The sequence below is a fragment of the Callospermophilus lateralis genome, chromosome 1 (assembly GCF_048772815.1).
Source record: "Callospermophilus lateralis isolate mCalLat2 chromosome 1, mCalLat2.hap1, whole genome shotgun sequence".
NCBI classification, from domain to species: Eukaryota; Metazoa; Chordata; class Mammalia; order Rodentia; family Sciuridae; genus Callospermophilus; species Callospermophilus lateralis.
Genome location: NC_135305.1, coordinates 102,844,257 through 102,861,423, shown reverse-complemented (window position 1 = coordinate 102,861,423; position 17,167 = coordinate 102,844,257). Strand labels below are relative to the sequence as shown.

At 36.1% G+C, this 17,167-nt stretch overlaps 1 protein-coding gene across 1 annotated transcript in view; it reads right to left on the bottom strand.

Moving 5' to 3' along the window:
- The window catches only part of Abca13 (ATP binding cassette subfamily A member 13), a 427,810-nt gene that overhangs the window by 282,560 nt on the left and 128,083 nt on the right, over window positions 1–17,167 (bottom strand). The window contains exons 28-29 of the mRNA XM_076864534.2: window positions 9,237–9,350; window positions 6,403–6,493 (exon numbers count right to left, since the gene is read on the bottom strand). Coding sequence (XP_076720649.2) covers window positions 6,403–6,493; window positions 9,237–9,350 — 205 coding nt within the window. The remainder of the gene's footprint in view (window positions 1–6,402; window positions 6,494–9,236; window positions 9,351–17,167) is intronic.

The window sequence follows — 17,167 nt, the reverse complement described above, 5'->3', positions numbered from 1 at the left end:
AAAGGGCCTTTGGAACAAGAGGAGTCATGAGAAAGATGCACAGGCCCACTCTTAGTCCTACAGAACAAGACAAGAATCCTGTAGTTCACACATAGGTTAACGTAGTATGAAATTCTGCTATAATTTGGTTTCAAATTCCAGATAACAATAAAAGATGGCCATCGTTTTCCATCCAATGATTTTAACTAAGGATCATTGGCATAGCAAGAATTAGCAAAAGCAGACTGGAGAATTTAAGAACCTAATCATTTTCAACAAGCCACTCCAACATATTGCTCTAAGGGGATGATTCTTAATCCATGCATGGCAGACACTTTGAGCCCACAATGCAATGAGATAGGTTGTCCTACACATTGTAGGATGTTTGGTAGTACCCAAGCCTCTTCCTATCAGATACCAGTAACATCTCACCAGCTGTGACAACCCAAACAACCTCCACACATTGCCAGTTGACCCTGGAGAATGCCAGCTGAGAATCATTGATCTAAACCGAGTCACAATAATTTCCACTTACATAAAAATGTCCAGTCAGATTTTAACATCAATGGGTAAGAAAATTCTTCAAAGAACTCAAAATAAGTCAACAACAACAAAAAAATGGTAACAATAACAATAACCCTAAAGATAAAAATAACTTTATCTTTTAAGTGGAGGTAAAAATATCACAGAAATAATGACAAGAAAATTTCCCCTAATTAAAGGTTGATAGTCTTTAGATTAAAAGAACTTAATATTATTGAAGAATTTTCTGCTTAGTGTAACAGAGAACAACTTATCCCTGACAAATTTTTCTACCAAGAAAAACTAGAAAATACAAATGACATTTTAAAAATCTTTATAAAGTCTTTAAAAAGCTACCAAGGTACCAAAGACTTGAAGGTCCAAGATCTTTGGCGAGTAAAGGAAAATGTCTGCTATTTGATACCACCAAGGACTGGGAGGATTCATCTCCAGCAATCCCAATACAGCTTTAACTCCAGGGACAACACAGCATGTGGACCCTGGTAAATACCAGCTTTTGTTGTAGTATCTTAAGGAAGCTACTCAGGGACAAAAGCAAACTATAAATCAGTCCTGTTTAAAGAAGAGAGAGTGGGCCTACCATAGCTGTCTGCCAGAAAGAGCAAAATGACATTATCTGAAGAAAGTTAACACTATCTGGAGACCCAGATAGATAATTTTTTATAGATAATGCCTGGTATTTCATGAAAAAATATCTAATGTTCCTAGAGATAAAACTAAATAATCAAAAAACAAGAGAAAAAATAGACTTTAAAAACAATTCACAAAAAGAATGAATTGTTACAGTTAACAACATACACTTCAAAATATGATTATTATTTCTAAAAGTTAGGTTGAACTAGTGGAATCTTTAGTAGAGAACTAAAAACTCTTTTTTAAAAAAATGTAAATATGAATGGAAAATACAATAACTGAAATAAAAAAAGTTCTATGGGAATGTCTAATATCAAATTAGACTCAACTAAAGAGAGAATTAATAGATTAGAAAACTGGCAAAAAAAATTCACAATCTGAAGCAGAGAGAGAAAATAAAAGGTTGGAAAACATTGAAAAGAACACAAGAACAATAGGGATAGTATGAAAAATTTTAGTCATGTTTAATTAGAGTTGCAGAAAAGGACAGAGAGAAATGGTCAGAAGAACTATTTTATCACATAATGGCCACGACTTTTCCCTAAGCTATCAAGCCACTGATTCAAGAAGTGCTACAAAACCATGCAATTTTTCTCTTAAAAAAATACCAAATCAAGTCATACTAAAACTTCTGAAAAGGAAAGGGAAGAAATGGGAAAAAAAAGAGTGGGGAGAGGAAACAAGGAGGGAGAGGGAAGAGGAAGGGAGAAGAAGAGAGAAAGAAAGAAAGGGAGGAAAGGAAGAATTGAAATACTAATGGGGAAATATAACTATCTCATATATGTTCTCAGAAGAAAATAAAATACGGTATCAAAATATATAAGACCAAAATTAACAGAACTTACAGGAGAAACAGATCTACAATCATAATGGTAAATTAATAACTGATAGAACAAGCACACAGGATACACAGGATTGTACTCAACAGTAGCAGAACCATTGTATGCAGAAACCAATGTTAACCATGTGTATAGACATTAAGCAAGTCTCAAGAGATTTGAAACAAATGTCATCATTTTGATAGAGTACATTCCCTGACCACTGTGAAACAGAGATATAAAGATAATAGAAAATCCAGATATGTAGAAACTATAGTTTTTAAATTACCCAAAACACAGAAAATTATACTAGATACGAAAAAAATAGTTTTAATTGATAAGGTAAGTGGAACATATCAAAACTTGTGAGATGCATTTAAGGCAATGTTCAAAGGGAAATGTTTAGTCATATATATATATATATATATATATATATATATATATGCGCATATATATAAGAACATAATATGTATTAATATAGAAAAGATTAAAAGGATGGAAATTGATGATATAAGTATCCAACTCAAGGAGTTATTTGGAAAAAAGGAAAGAAAAACCAGACACAGTGGCATACACCTCTAATCCCAGTAGCTTAGAAGGCTGATACAGAAGGATGGCAAGGTCAAAGCTAGTCTCAGCAACTTAGCAAAGCCTTAAGAAACTTATCAAGACCCTGTCTCAAAATATAAAAAGAGCTGGGGATGTGGCTAAGTGGTTGAACATCTCTGAGTTCAATCCTTGGTAAATGACAACAAAAACAAAATAACCACCAAAGATCATAAAATGATGAGGCCAATACAGAAAAGACCCAAAATTAATGAAATAGAAAATAAACATAAAGAGATAATGCAATAAATCAAACATTTTTGTGAAAATATTAATAAATATTGATATTTTCTAACAAGACTGATAAAAAAAAGGAGGTAGGGAAAGAGAGAGAGTACACAAATCATTGTTCTTAAAAAAATCAAGAATAAAATATTTCCACCAAATCTTCAGATTTGATGAGACTGCTAGGTAAAATTACTCCGATTATTTTTTTTCCTTTTTGCACCCATCTTTCGGATGACATTTTTGAATATGAGCCAACACGACATGGAAATAAAATTAAAATGAAGATGTGGAACCCAGGAATTGTGTTAGCTCATGCCCAGACAGCAAAGAATTCCCAGGAAAGCAGCCCAGTGATGGTCAGAAGGATAAATTGCCTTTGCAAGGGTGCGAGGGAGGGAGGGGCTCTGCCAGCTGTCTGCATAGACAGAAGGACTAAACATAAAGAAGAGATTGGCACAGTGGGGGCAGGGTAAGGAAGAGCAAATGTTGCATGTAAAAGCAAGAAAACGAGAATCTTCAGGAAAGGGGGAACATTGTAAAAAAGGAAATTTCATTATCATGCATAGCCTAGTTCTTCATAGGACAATATTTATCTAGTCATTATGTTTTATTACAACTAGAATGGTCATATAACCAGAGTGGGAGCAACCAGGTGGGGAAATGGTATGATGCAGAACTCAATCTCCATCCTTCAGAACAGGAAATCAATTGATAATTCCTACAATGAATAAATCAAGAAAGACTACTATAGGCATATCATTTAAGGCTATAATAACCAATCCAGAAGAAATCACTAAATAAGTTTAAAGCAGTTCATACTCGGGAATAAAAATGGAAGGGAAGGGGCTCAGAACACTCTTAGTAACAAAGTCAATAATTTTGAATATGAAGAACCTTTTCAATAGAGTTTTTACAAACCATTTTTAAAATGATAAGGATAATATGATCATTTTTGTCAAAATGCACATACCTGCACTCACGTAAGTACATATAAATCTGTCTGAAAAAGAACTCCAAGGCTTTTACAATAGCTATCTTTGATGAGATGAAGGGTGGCTTTTTCTTCTGGTTTATTTGTATCTTGTAATGGTTCTATGACAGATATATATTGCTTGTATGATAAGCAAAAAATAAAAATAAAAGTTAGATAATGTATAAAATTGACACAGTGGGTAGGACAACATTCCCAGGGATTGCATCAATATAATTTCAAATAGTCATTTTAGGGCAGTCTCCAGATACTGGTTATAGGATGAATAAATATATGTATGATGAAGGTCTAAATTTTAAAAGGATGTATGCAGAAAGGTGAGTGAATTCTTTAGCTAAGGAGTTATAAATGGGATGTGCAGGGTCCAGCTCAGAGTTAGAGCACTTGCCTAGCATGCATAAGGTCCTCAGCATCACAAAAATCAAAAACTGAATAGAGACTTGCCTCTCTTCTATGATCAATCCTCCACAACCAGAGCCTTGCAGGGTGCCTGTCTTCACACTGTGCTTGTTCATGAAGGGCTGTGCAGTGTCACTTGGAAAATAACCCATTCCCTCCTAGCCGATAAGAGGATCTTCAGTCTCCAAATTTGGGACAGGGGAAGGAATTTACTTCATAATCTGAATCTTCCATGTGAATCTCACATTTTGGGATCCCACACACTTGTAGAGAAATGTCTGAATTTCTGAATTCCTCTTAATTTTATAATATAAGTTTATATATAGAAAAAAACTATTCAAAAGCAATGTTGTTGTTATGGTTTGGATATGAGGTATCCCCCAAAAGCTCATGTGTGGGCACTGCAGGAAGGTTCCCAAGAGAAATGATTGGGTCCTAAGAGTTTTAACCCAGTCAGTGAATTAATCCTGATGGGGCTAACTGGGTGGTAACTGAAGGCAGGTGGGGTGAGGCTGGAGGAGGTGGGACTTGGGGATGTGGCTTTAGAGTATATATTTGTATCTGAAGAGTGGAGTTTTTCTATTTCTCTGCTTTCGAATTACCACATGAGCTGTTTCCCTCTGCCACACTCTGCCGTCATGATGTTCTGCCTCACCTCAAGCCCCAAGGAATGAAGCCTGCTGTCTATGGATTGAGACCTCTGAAACCATAAGCATCCAAATAAACTCTTCCTCCTCTATAATTGTTGTAATTGGGTCCTTTAGTCACAGAAGCAAAATAGCTGACTGAAACAGTTGGTTCTCAGCAGCAGCATTTTGAACAAATGGGACCCAAGTACATTGCATACTGCAAGACAACCAAATCAACATCCACACCACTGCAGGTGCAAAGGGATGAGACCATGCGTGTTCTGGACCAAAAAGTCTCTTGGACTTCTGTCAATCTTTGGTTCCAACAACACAAGACGGGAGCCTTGTTATGAATAAGCTTTTCAATTAAGACATGTTTTACAAAAAGTGTTTCAATTGAAAATATTATTTAGGCAGTGACATTTATTTTGCAATACAGATTAAGCATCCAAAAATCATAAAACCTAAAACCATCTGAAATACTTCAAAATCTGAAACTTTCAGAGTGCTGAAATGAAGCCATAGGTGGAAAATTACATACTGTAAAGCTGTAGTTTTACAAGCATCATTAAAATTATCATGTGCCTTTTAACTGTATATAAGGTATACATGAAGCACAAGGAATTTTGTATTTAGACTTGGGTCCTATCCCCAAACTAATACATTATGCCTATTCAAATACTCCAAAAATATAAAAACATTCCAAATCTCAAATAGTTCCAAGTATTTCAGGCAAGGGATACTCAACCTGTATTATTAACTTTAATTAAGTGGTACATTCACCAAATACTTTTTCATAAAAGGGAAGTACTATGCCTAATAGAAAACCTTGCCTTCTTCTAAGCCACTTGCTTCAAGCAGATCTGAGCCTTGTCCCTTGCACAAAGCAGAATGCCAATACACCAGAACCAGAAAACTGGCATACAACTTTTTCTTGTCTCCAGGTCCCCCAGCGGGGTTAGGCTACTGACCTTGGCATGCCCTTGACATGCCCCTTGTCATATTCCTAACAGAGTCTTGATTCTGTCTCACTGTCACTGCTTCTAAGCATGGGCATCCCATCTTCTGCAAAGTACTGTGGGACCAAAATAGCTCCTACTACTCTCCAGATCCCTGCATGGACCTGCTGTCTTTGTATCTTCTATTTGTGAAACACCTAAATGTATTCATGGACTATAGTAGAGTATAATAAATGCTTGCTAATTGGTAGATTTTTTTAATCTGATTTCCACATTTTCAAGTCAATGCAACTGCTTTCAATATACTATTAACTCAATATTAACTTTTTCATACACTTGCTTTGTAACTCAGAGTTTTTTCATTCTAATCAGAAGCCTTCCTTTTTAACTAAGTTCTTTACAAGTCAAACCCTGAATCATCAAATCAGAAAACTACAGGTATGCACAAACTCTGGAGTGTATTTAGTTCAAACATTTCAGGTTACAGATAAGAACATAGAAACCAAAAGGACAAGTAACCTGGAAATATCACCCAGAAACTTCATGACCAAAGGGGAAGACCCAGAGGGCAGAGCCACTGAACGGATGAACCCTGACCTGTGCATCAGCTCACTCACCATAAGTCTGGAGGTTTTCAGTGAGTTTGTCCACATCAATGTGCAACTGGCTTTCTACAAAGTTTCTTATGAATTTGTTGTTCAGCGCTTCCTAAAGGAAAATGGTAGAGCTTTAAAAAAATAATTGTTTCATGTTTCCTTATTGAATAACTTACTAGACTTATTCAATGTTTCATCTTATTAGAAAAAGGCAAACCAAATACACTTTAAGAGAAGTTCTAAAACATCACATAAATAAGGAGTTAACATTTGATTAAGTCTTTACCTTGAAAAACCAAAGTAATGATTATGAAATTTTAGGGTATTATTATAATGATGTGCTAATACTGAAAATGAGAAATAAATTAATTAGTGACTTTTTGGGCAAATTTTTCTAATGGAGCTAAGTGGAGATCCTTTATTTTCTATATGACCCCTTCCTTCACATGACCTTTCCACAGACTGGTTGTAAAAAAGGATCATCCAAAACACTGAATAAGGACTCTGACTTTTCCTCAGACCTCTTTTAAGCCTATAATGTGCAAATCCTCATCTTTGGAAGAAACGTTCATTGCATCGTCTGTATCACTGTCATCCCATTATCAGTGGCTCTAACACTGTCCCATTTGTCAAAGGTTTTACTAAGGAGATTTCTCCAAAATGATTGTCATCACCTTAATGAAAGTTTGCATCTTGATTTTGAAATTAGCATGCGTTTACTTTCATTGTACGTCTACATCCAACATCTGACAAAAAAAAAAAAAAAGAAATGCTGATACTGAGGCTGAATGCCAGAATGAAAAAGTGAGATTAATTTTGGAATTTACTAGTTCCTTAGAGAATATTTATATGTTATGCACGCTTTGTTGCCCCACATAAGCTCATACTTGGGAATTTCATGTTAGGAATTCTCAAATAGCATGTACTTTCTGCATTCCTCATACTTGCTTCACTTCACATGATAATTCTACCTAATTACGTCTGAGGATGACAAGACTTTATTATGAAATCTGAGTGCTTGTACTTTTTTTAAAACAATCCTATCTTCTTTCTTTGGATATTAGTTATTTATTTGCCAGATAACATACAGGGTACTTTGTTATACATTATGTCATTTAATCTCAGGGACACTCCATGCGGAAATTACTGTTGCCTTTTACTGATGGGGAAAACAGGACTAAATTATGGGCATCACCTAAAGGCACCAACACCTCCATCTAGTGGCAGAACCAAGTTTGGACTTCACTACAGACACTGGTAGCTCTCCCTGAACATGATGCCAATGCTAAGACATAGGATAAAACTTATGTGATTCGTTGTAAGATAAAAAGTTCTTCAGGTGATTGGATATGTGACTTTAATTTCTGACATGACTACGGAATAAACGGCACTCAGCTGAACTACAGACTTCCAAAGGAGCTGCCCAGTGTTTGAGGCAGGGTTAGTTACATCTTTATGTAATCAAGGTTCTTTGCATACTGTCAGCTTGGCACTTCACATAATATTGTGTGTCACTATTTGCAGTGGCAGCAGAGTCTTTATCAAAATCTAAACTATTTACTACCTGAACCATTGCAAAAAAAAAAGTTTGCTGATCTATTCATTAACAACTTAATCCATGAGCAAACAAATTAAAGAAGAATAACAATACAATAATAGCTAAGGAATATACCTGAGGCCACTTTAAAAAATGAGCATCGCAGACCTCCAACTCCAAGGAACAGAAGGAACCAAGTTCCCACTGCTGCATTCTGCATGCACCGGTTTGCCCAGACTCTGCACCTCACAGACTGCTCCTGGACAAGGACCATCATGGTAGGCCCACTCCTAGGAGCCACTGGGACTCGGGACCCAGGACTCCTCTGTTGATAACCAGCCTTATCTCCACAGCTCCTTCACAGCCTTGCCCAGTGTTCATTCAATTGCAGGGCTGACCAGAATACCTCCCACCTTCTCTCCAGGTTTGATTTGCATCACTGTTGGAGATGACCTTGCCAAAAAACTTTGCCAGCTCCCTCTTTTTTTAAGAGCCATTTCTCATAATAAAATTCTTGCATAGAATCTCACCTTGGCATCTGCTTCTTGGAGGACCTGGAATCACACTGCAGTATTTCCTCTGTGACACACCTTATTTCCAAGTGCCTTACATATCCCATCTCACTTAGACCTCATAGCTACTATTATTTCCTCATTTCACAAGTAGGAGGCCCACAGCACAGAGAGGTTCAGCAACAAGTAAAAAAAAAAAAAAAATCACACACATGGTGGAAAGCAGAGGAATTTGGACTCAAATCCAAATGATCTGGCTCTGCATTCCACAACCTGAACTACTTGTCTGATAGGTAAAAAAATAAACCAAACATGAACCAATGCAGACCTATTTTCTCTGGTCAGATATAACATAAGCTACGGTTTCAAAAATTCCCTAAAAAGTTATTAGGTAAACTACCTGTTTAGCTGTTAATGATGGTCACACTCTGAAGAAGCCATTTAAAACCATAACCCACTTATTTTGTCAACATTAGGTTGTCAATACAGAATCTTAGGAAATGATAACAAAAAATAGATTTGTAACTGAAAAGAATGCAAACTCTTTAAAATAAGTTTAATATGGAATTGGTAAATATTATCAAATTATTCATCATTCACATAATAGCATTGTTTTGCATGGGTAGACACTGGAAAGACATAAGAAGTTCTTATATGAATCCAATCTTATGCCAATTCTACTATTCATCTGGAAAAACCATGCCTGATAAGACTTTGTAGAATCTTCTAGAGGGCTGCTCCAATGTCTCAGACAGACTCTAGCAGGCAGCTCTCCCGCCTCAGTGGCTAGGGCACTCACCACTCACCTGCAGTTGGCTGAACATCTGGCCATTTCCACTTCCCTGGAAAAGACTTGATAGCTTCAGCAGTGTTTCTGATAAAATTTTTAGATTGTCCACAAAATAAAAAGTATAATTAGCCTGAAAAATGAAGCACATTCAAATATGTCTCTTAATTAGTTGTTATATTATGATGAATCTTCAGCCCTGTAGCAACTCAAGATCAACAAGCATTTTATACCACATGGTCACAGGAGCAAAGCCCTGCCATTTCCCCTGCAGACTGGCTGACACCTCACTCCATATGCTCCTAAGAGAACTCTCAAGACCCCTCTCCTTGGCTTTTCCCATCTCTTACTTCCTGCGCGTTCAGCATTCTATCTCTAGTAGTAGACTATCTTTTGGGTACAGCATACAGCTCCAGTACATACTAACCAAATAAAACAATGCTTGTCTACATTTCCCCCTGAAAAATATGTTCTCAGCTAATGTTCACTTATTTGTTTTATGGTATTTGACATCAAGGAAGATAGAGTAAAACTAGTGCATTTATTCCTTTATTGTTATTGGCTGAGCACACTGGTATAAAACTTTTGTAAAATAAGTTGGCATCATAAAAACATGCCCAGTCACAGATCCATGAAAGAATTCACATCTCTTTCTTTCAAGATAAAAATATTATACCCTAACAAAATAATTTGAATACAATATAAAGTTGTATCTAGGAAAATGTCAACTGTAACATTATTATATTTAATAATAGTCTGAAAATAGTGTCAATGCCAAAAACACACTCATAGAGGAGGGTTTGAGAGTCCACCACTATCTCCTGAAGGTCACTAGGAGAATCTTCTGGTGGCTAAGAGCTGAAGAGCAGCCACTATAACAAATAGAGGAAAACTTTAAGTGAACTTTAGCCTTCTAGAAAAATAGAAGTGAGAACTGTTGTATGAATTAACATTTTCATTTGGCACGAGACCTTGTACATAAAAATTATTAAAAATGCATACAATTTTGAAATTAACAAATTGAAATTTTAAAACACTATAAATATTGAATTTCAAAAAGTTATTTAGAAAAAAATATATAAAATAATGATGATAATAATATTGGCTATCAAAATATATTGGATATAACCAAAATTCTGATTCACTTACGTTTGTTAAAATTAAAAAGTGAAAGGTAGACTCCTACAGCACAAGAATTAAAACCAAGAATCAATAAAATGGGATGGAATCAAACTAAAAAGTTTATTCTCAGCAAAAGAAACAATCTGTGAGGTGAACAGAGAACCTGCATCTTGGGAGCAAATCTTTACCCCTCACACATCAGATTGAGCACTAATCTCTAGGGTATATAAAGAACTCAAAAAGCTAAGCACTGATAAAACAAATAACCCAATCAACAAATGGGCCAAGGATCTGAACAGACACTTCTCAGAAGAGGATATACAACCAATCAATAAATAAATGAAAAATGCTCATCATCTCTAGCAATCAGAGAAATGCAAATCAAAGCTACTCTAAGATACCATCTCACTCCGGTCAGAATGGCAGCTATTATGAAGACAAACAACAGTAAGTGTTGGTGAGGATGTGGGGGAAAAGGTGCACTCATACTTTGCTGGTGGGATTGCAAATTGGTGCAGCCAATATGGAAAGCAATATGGAGATTCCTTGGAAATCTGGGAATGGAACCACCATTTGACTCAGCTATCCCTCTCCTCAGTCTATACCCAAAGGACTTAAAAAACAGCATACTACAGGGACACAGCCACATCAATGTTTATAGCAGCACCATTCACAATAGCTAAACTGTGGAGCCAACCTAGATGCCCTTCAGTGGATGAATGGATAAAAAAAAATGTGGCATATATACACAATGGAATTTTATTCAGCAATAAAAGAGAATAAAATCATGGCATTTGCAGGTAAGTGGATGGCGTTGGAGAAGATAATACTAAGTGAAGTTAGCCAATCTCAAAAAAACAAATGCCGAATGTTTTCTCTGATATAAGGAGGCTGACTCATAGTGGGGTAGAGGGGGAGAGCATGGGAGAATTAGATGAATTCTAGATAGGGAAGAGGGGTGGGAGGGAAAGGGAGGGGGCAGGGATTAGCAAGGATAGTTAAATGTGATGGACATCATTATCCAAAGTATGTATATGAAGAAACAAATTGTGTGTCAACATACTTTATATACAGACATGAAAAATTGTGGTATATATGTGTAATAAGAATTGTAATGCAAAAAACAACAAAGTACATCTATAAAGACATGAATTGGCATGAACATACTTTATATATAAAGATATGAAAAATTGCAGTCTATATATGTAATAAGAATTGTAATGCATTCCACAGTCATGTATTTTAAAAAATAAAATCAATCAAATAAAAAAATCAAGGAAAAGAAAAAAATTGTCTCTAAAATTAAAAGTTTATGTTTTAAAAAAACTGAAAGGTAATCAAAAAAGCATTAATTTAAAATATCAATAAAATAATAGTACAGGAAATGTAAGGAAAGAAGAAAGAAGCAATTAGTCAAGATAAATTTAAAAAATAAATTACTTTAAGAAAAAGATAAACATTAAGTGCATGAGATATTCCTCTCAATAAATAACACAATATCTCTGGAAAGTTGAATTTTCAATTATTTAATATTTGCTGAAATCTTAGGATACATCTAAATCATTTAACATAAAATAATATTGATTAATATAATAAGCTATTAATATTAATTTTTCAAAATATTTTAAAGCATTAAAATTTAAATTATTAACAATAATAGTTAATGTTAGAAAACAAAGATAACAGATGCGAAAAAAGACTTAAAACATACAGATCGATAATCATATATTTTTAAATCTCAGTGAAATGTGTTTTAAGATTAAAATGACAAATTACTAATAAGCTATAGAAAACCCTCATACACAAACAATATATGGTGATGGTGTCAACTGAACAGGTCTGGAAACAATGACCCATCTGGTGAATCTCTGTACCCACAAGAATGTGACTTTCAAATGCCTGTGCCTTCAGAAGAAATTAGAACCTGTTGGGATATGGCCAATTCCAGATCAACAAGAGCTTGGAGTTGCACCAGACAGCAAGACGGCCATAAAAGACCACTCAAGTCATGTTAGGAAATCTAGGAAGAGGTCTTGCTAGTAAACTCCTTCCTGCTCTCATCTCTAAGTACCCCATACATCTTGGAAGCAATGCAAGAGACCTCCACAGAGCTCTAAAGAAGAAAGAGGACAGCATCCTGCTCACTGACCTCAGGATGGGGGAAGCAACATAGCAAGAGGAAGTCATGAGCTCCACCCAAGAGAATTTGCCCCAGACCCTGCATTTCCCAACCAACAATCCGCAACAGAGGACAGGCCAACCAGGCTCATTCTTCCCCGACTGGACTGGAGTCTTACAGAAAACATGAGGTCAGCCCCATAAGACCAACGAGAGGGTGATTTGGGACACCCACTAATGACAGGTAGCCAGGAAATGATTCTATTTCCCCCAGGAAGGGGAAGGGAATGCTAGGGTGGACCAGCACAGAGCTCCTGACACAACAAGCCCCCAGTCCCCAACACGGAGGAGCCTGAGGCATCAGCAAAGGTTATTGTGCCACAAATGGCAGAGCCTAGAATCATTCCCTGCCCCTACAGTAGGAGGACTCCTCACAGGACAAAGACCTGGCCTGCTAAGTCCTCTCCTTTTCTGACCTCCCAACACTCCAGTCCTCCATGTGGAGGCATATAGACTCAGGGCTGGAGAAAACCTATCTGTCCCTCAGGGAGTAATGGGAGCTCCTGAAGTACCACATAAATCAAATAGACCAAACAACACCATGGAAACTATGAAAATTAAACCATTATTAGATCAACAGTCTGCAAGTAGGCTAAGACCTGTGCATTAAATCTAAGTATGATAACTGCAAAAATAAAAGGTTATTTCATAAGGCACAAAGTATTCTAATATAATAGCCAAAATACCCAGGTCATGGGGCTGCAGTTATAGCTCAGTGGTAGAGCACTTGTCTAGTATGTGTGAGGCACTGGGTTTGATACTCCACACCACACAAAAATAAATAAATAAAACAAAGGCATTGTGTCAATCTACAACTAAAAAAATTAAAAATTTTTTTAATGCCCAGGTCATAATTAACAATCACCCAGCATTTAAAAATCTAGACTATAAATATATATGTGTGTATACAAATATATATGCAATCAATTTACACCATTATTAAAATAAATCAGACACTGTAATGATCTAGCTAGTATTATTATAAAATAACCACAGTAAAAATGTTTTGACAATTACAAATCACTTGAAAAAAATGAAATAGTAGAAAAATCTCACTAAAGAACTACATGGATACTAAAGGCCTGGAAAAAATGCAACAGTAAGAAAAACTCATAGCATTGTCTCGTAACAAGAGAGGAGATGACAAGATAGAATCAATTAACTTGAGGAATAATCAATATACTTCACCCAACCTGAGCAATAGGGAGAAAATGGATTGATAAAAAATGTGAGTTTCAGGGACCTATAGGACAATAACAAGATTCAATGTTGGTATCACTGGAGTCTCAGGAGCAAAAAGAAAACAGAATGGGCTAAGAAAGAATATTAGAGGAAATAATGAGTGAAAAACTTCCTAGAGTTTGTGGGATATAAACCCCTATGACTATAGAATGAACTGAGAGAAATCTACACCATGCCACACCACAATTAAACTTCTAAACACAGAAGACAAAAAAAAAAAAAATCCTTAAAGCTAACAGAGAAAAATGACATGCTACCTATAGGGAACTCAATGTGATGGTTAGCAGGTAAGTCATCTGACATCACGGAGGCCAAAGGAAGTGAGCTGGTATTTTTTCATGCTGTAAGAAAATAATTTTTAATTACAAATTCTGTGTTTAGTATAAATATTTTTCTGCAATGAAGGGGAAATAAAGACATTCTCAGATGAAGGAAAACTAAAAAACATTGAAATGTTTTATCAAACAAAAAGGAAATGTGGGAAATAATTTTAGACCAAAGGGAAAATAACTGAAAAAATAGAAATTTGGGTAAGTATTAGTATTCTATTCCTCATAAGTTTTATAAATTCTTTTGAATGGTTGAAAAATCATGACACTTTTGACAATTAAAGATGGTCCCCGAACTACTGGAATTTGACACAATTTTTTTTTTAATTTTATGATGATGTAAAAGTGACACACTTTTGGAGAAACTATAGTTCAAACTTTGAATTTTGATTTTTTTCCAGGTGAGCAACATGTGGTAGGATCCTCTCCCATGATGCTGAGCCCAGTAGTGAACCACAGCTCCAAGTTACAAGGACAAACAATTAATTCCCTAGAGTGTCCTAATTTGCTAAGCTGTGATGTTCACTAGGTTAGGTATATTTCCTGAATTTCCAATTGAGAATATTTCTAATTTACAAAGGGGGCTTTAGTGGAACATCACCCCATCGTAAGTCAGGGAGCATCTGTGTACTGAAATATGAAAAAGTAAGGTGTCCTAGTGGAAATAAGGTTCTCACACTTGAGTCATGGTGGTAAAATGTCAATACCAATAGACTGTGAAAAGTCACACCTGTACTGCAATAAGCAGAACCACCTCTAAGAATGTACTGCAAAGAGATGCACCCCAAAACCACTATAAATAAACCATTTTGTGGAATTGGGAATCCCAGGAAAGATTCAAATAATCCACAGAAAGGGCATGGACAGAGAAATAGAGGACACAACGGCCAAAATCTGGAGCAACTCAGATGCCATATAATGTACAAATGGTTAAACTGTAGCCAAGCACAATGGTGCATGCCTATAATCACAGCAGCTAAGGAAGCTGAAGCAGAAGGCTCCTGAGTTCAAAGCCAGCCTCAGCAATTTAGCAAGCCCTAAGCAACTCGGTGAGATGCTGTCTCTAAATAAAATATAAACAAGAGCTTGGGGATGTGGCTCAATGGTTAAGCACCTTGGATTCTTGGATTCAATCCTTGGTACCAAAAAAAAAAAACTGTTAAATTGTGGCCCAAATATTATTATGGAATATTATGAAAAATAAATGAATCACTAATATCTGTACAATATACATCTCTAGAAAATTCTGCTAAGTGAAAAAAATCAACTCCTAACAGTTACATATCATCTCATTCCATCTCTATGACAATCTAGAAATGATGAAATACAGAACAGACTAGTGGTTTTCAGGGTCCACGAACCAGAAGAAGAGTGCTATAGGGACAAAGGAGGCACAGCCATAAAAAGATGACACGAGAGGCCTGGTGGTGATAGCTGTTCTGCCTGAGTTCTGGTGGTGGATACACAAACCTACACAAGTGATGAGATTTCAGTAAAACTCAATGCTCATAGGCATACACACACACATACACACACACACACACACACACACACACGCACAAGTGAAACTAGGGGACTCTGAGATCAGTGAGTTTACCAATATCAGAACCCCTGTTGTGATATTGCACTATAGTTTTGTGAGATGTTACCATTAGGAAATTCAATGAAGGGCACTTGGGGTATTTCTTACAAGTGCATGTAACCTCAATAACCTCAAGATAAAAAGTCAATTTCCTAAAGGATATGTAAGCCTAACTGAAGAGGGCCCACTGACCACAGATGGGATAATTTGAGCATCAAAGATAAAGATAAATAAAAACTGAAAATCATCAAATATAAATGTTTGAATTAACATTATTTTTTAATTGATTACCTTCACAAGATGACTGAAAACCAACAAAGATCAGAGTTCTAAGTCCCACTTGAAAATGGTTCATGATTCTCAGATATCGCATGATTAAAGTCTTATACTTCTTTTCATCTCACTAGGAGATCCAATGACTTGAACTCTCTTCTCATCTATACACCACTTCCTAACTGCTGATTTTAGTAAACGGCTGGTTTCTCTCTTACTTGCAATTATTTTGTTGACCATGGGAAATGGTCTTCCTCACCTGCACTATATATTATTACTTTTATGTGTGAATTATATTAATTAACTAATTAATTTATTAGCCTTACATGTCTTTGTAATACTGATAAATAATCCCCAAATGGTCTCAAAGGTTTAAAATATAGAGGTAAAAATTTTAAAACATTACTGAGTCAAAACATGAGATATCAGTTTGGGTTTTATTTTTACTGTTGCAGCCATTATTTTCTTATTATCTCACCCACTTCCCTCTCAGACCTTTTACTTATTGTTCAAAGGGAAATTGGGCAGAAGAATTTTAGGATTTGGAAAGTAAAGCTATTCAAAAAGTAAAAAAAGAAACGAAAAAGTTTCCTTCTTACTTTTCCAGAATCAGTAAGAGCAAAACCCAGGGAAGAAGCATCTCTTATTACCACTCAACCCCCTTCAGACTAGAAAAGCGCACTTCTTTACCATCTTGGATGCATGGATGGATGGGTGAGTGGATGAGTAGGAGGAAAAGAAACAGGTGCTCCGTGGTTCCAGAAACAAAGAAGCCTGTACCTTGACTATTGCACACAGAAAATATGGCTGGGTGGAACACCTAAAGGACACTGGCCAGCACACCAGGATGCCAGTGCTCAATTCTGTCCTCAGTCCAAAACACAAATGCAAAATAACAGGAGATAATAAGGTAGAGACCTTCTGGGATTTCATCATGTACACCTTTTCCATACCCAGTACTAAATTCCAAGCATTTAAATGGGTTAGTGAGGATGCTGTCTCCCTTCCTACTCTTTCCCCCAGGAACCTAGTTCCAAACACAGAGGAAACACTGTTGTTGGCTCCTCGGGTGTCTCCCTGAGGTCATGCACACATATTAAAAACAGGTGCAGACACTGTATTGCTTTTCTTCATTCAGACTACCCACATTCTTATGCATCTTGCCCAAAATTCATTTAGCAGTAAGTTTTGTTGATTAGTCTATATCTATTCATTTTAGGGAGG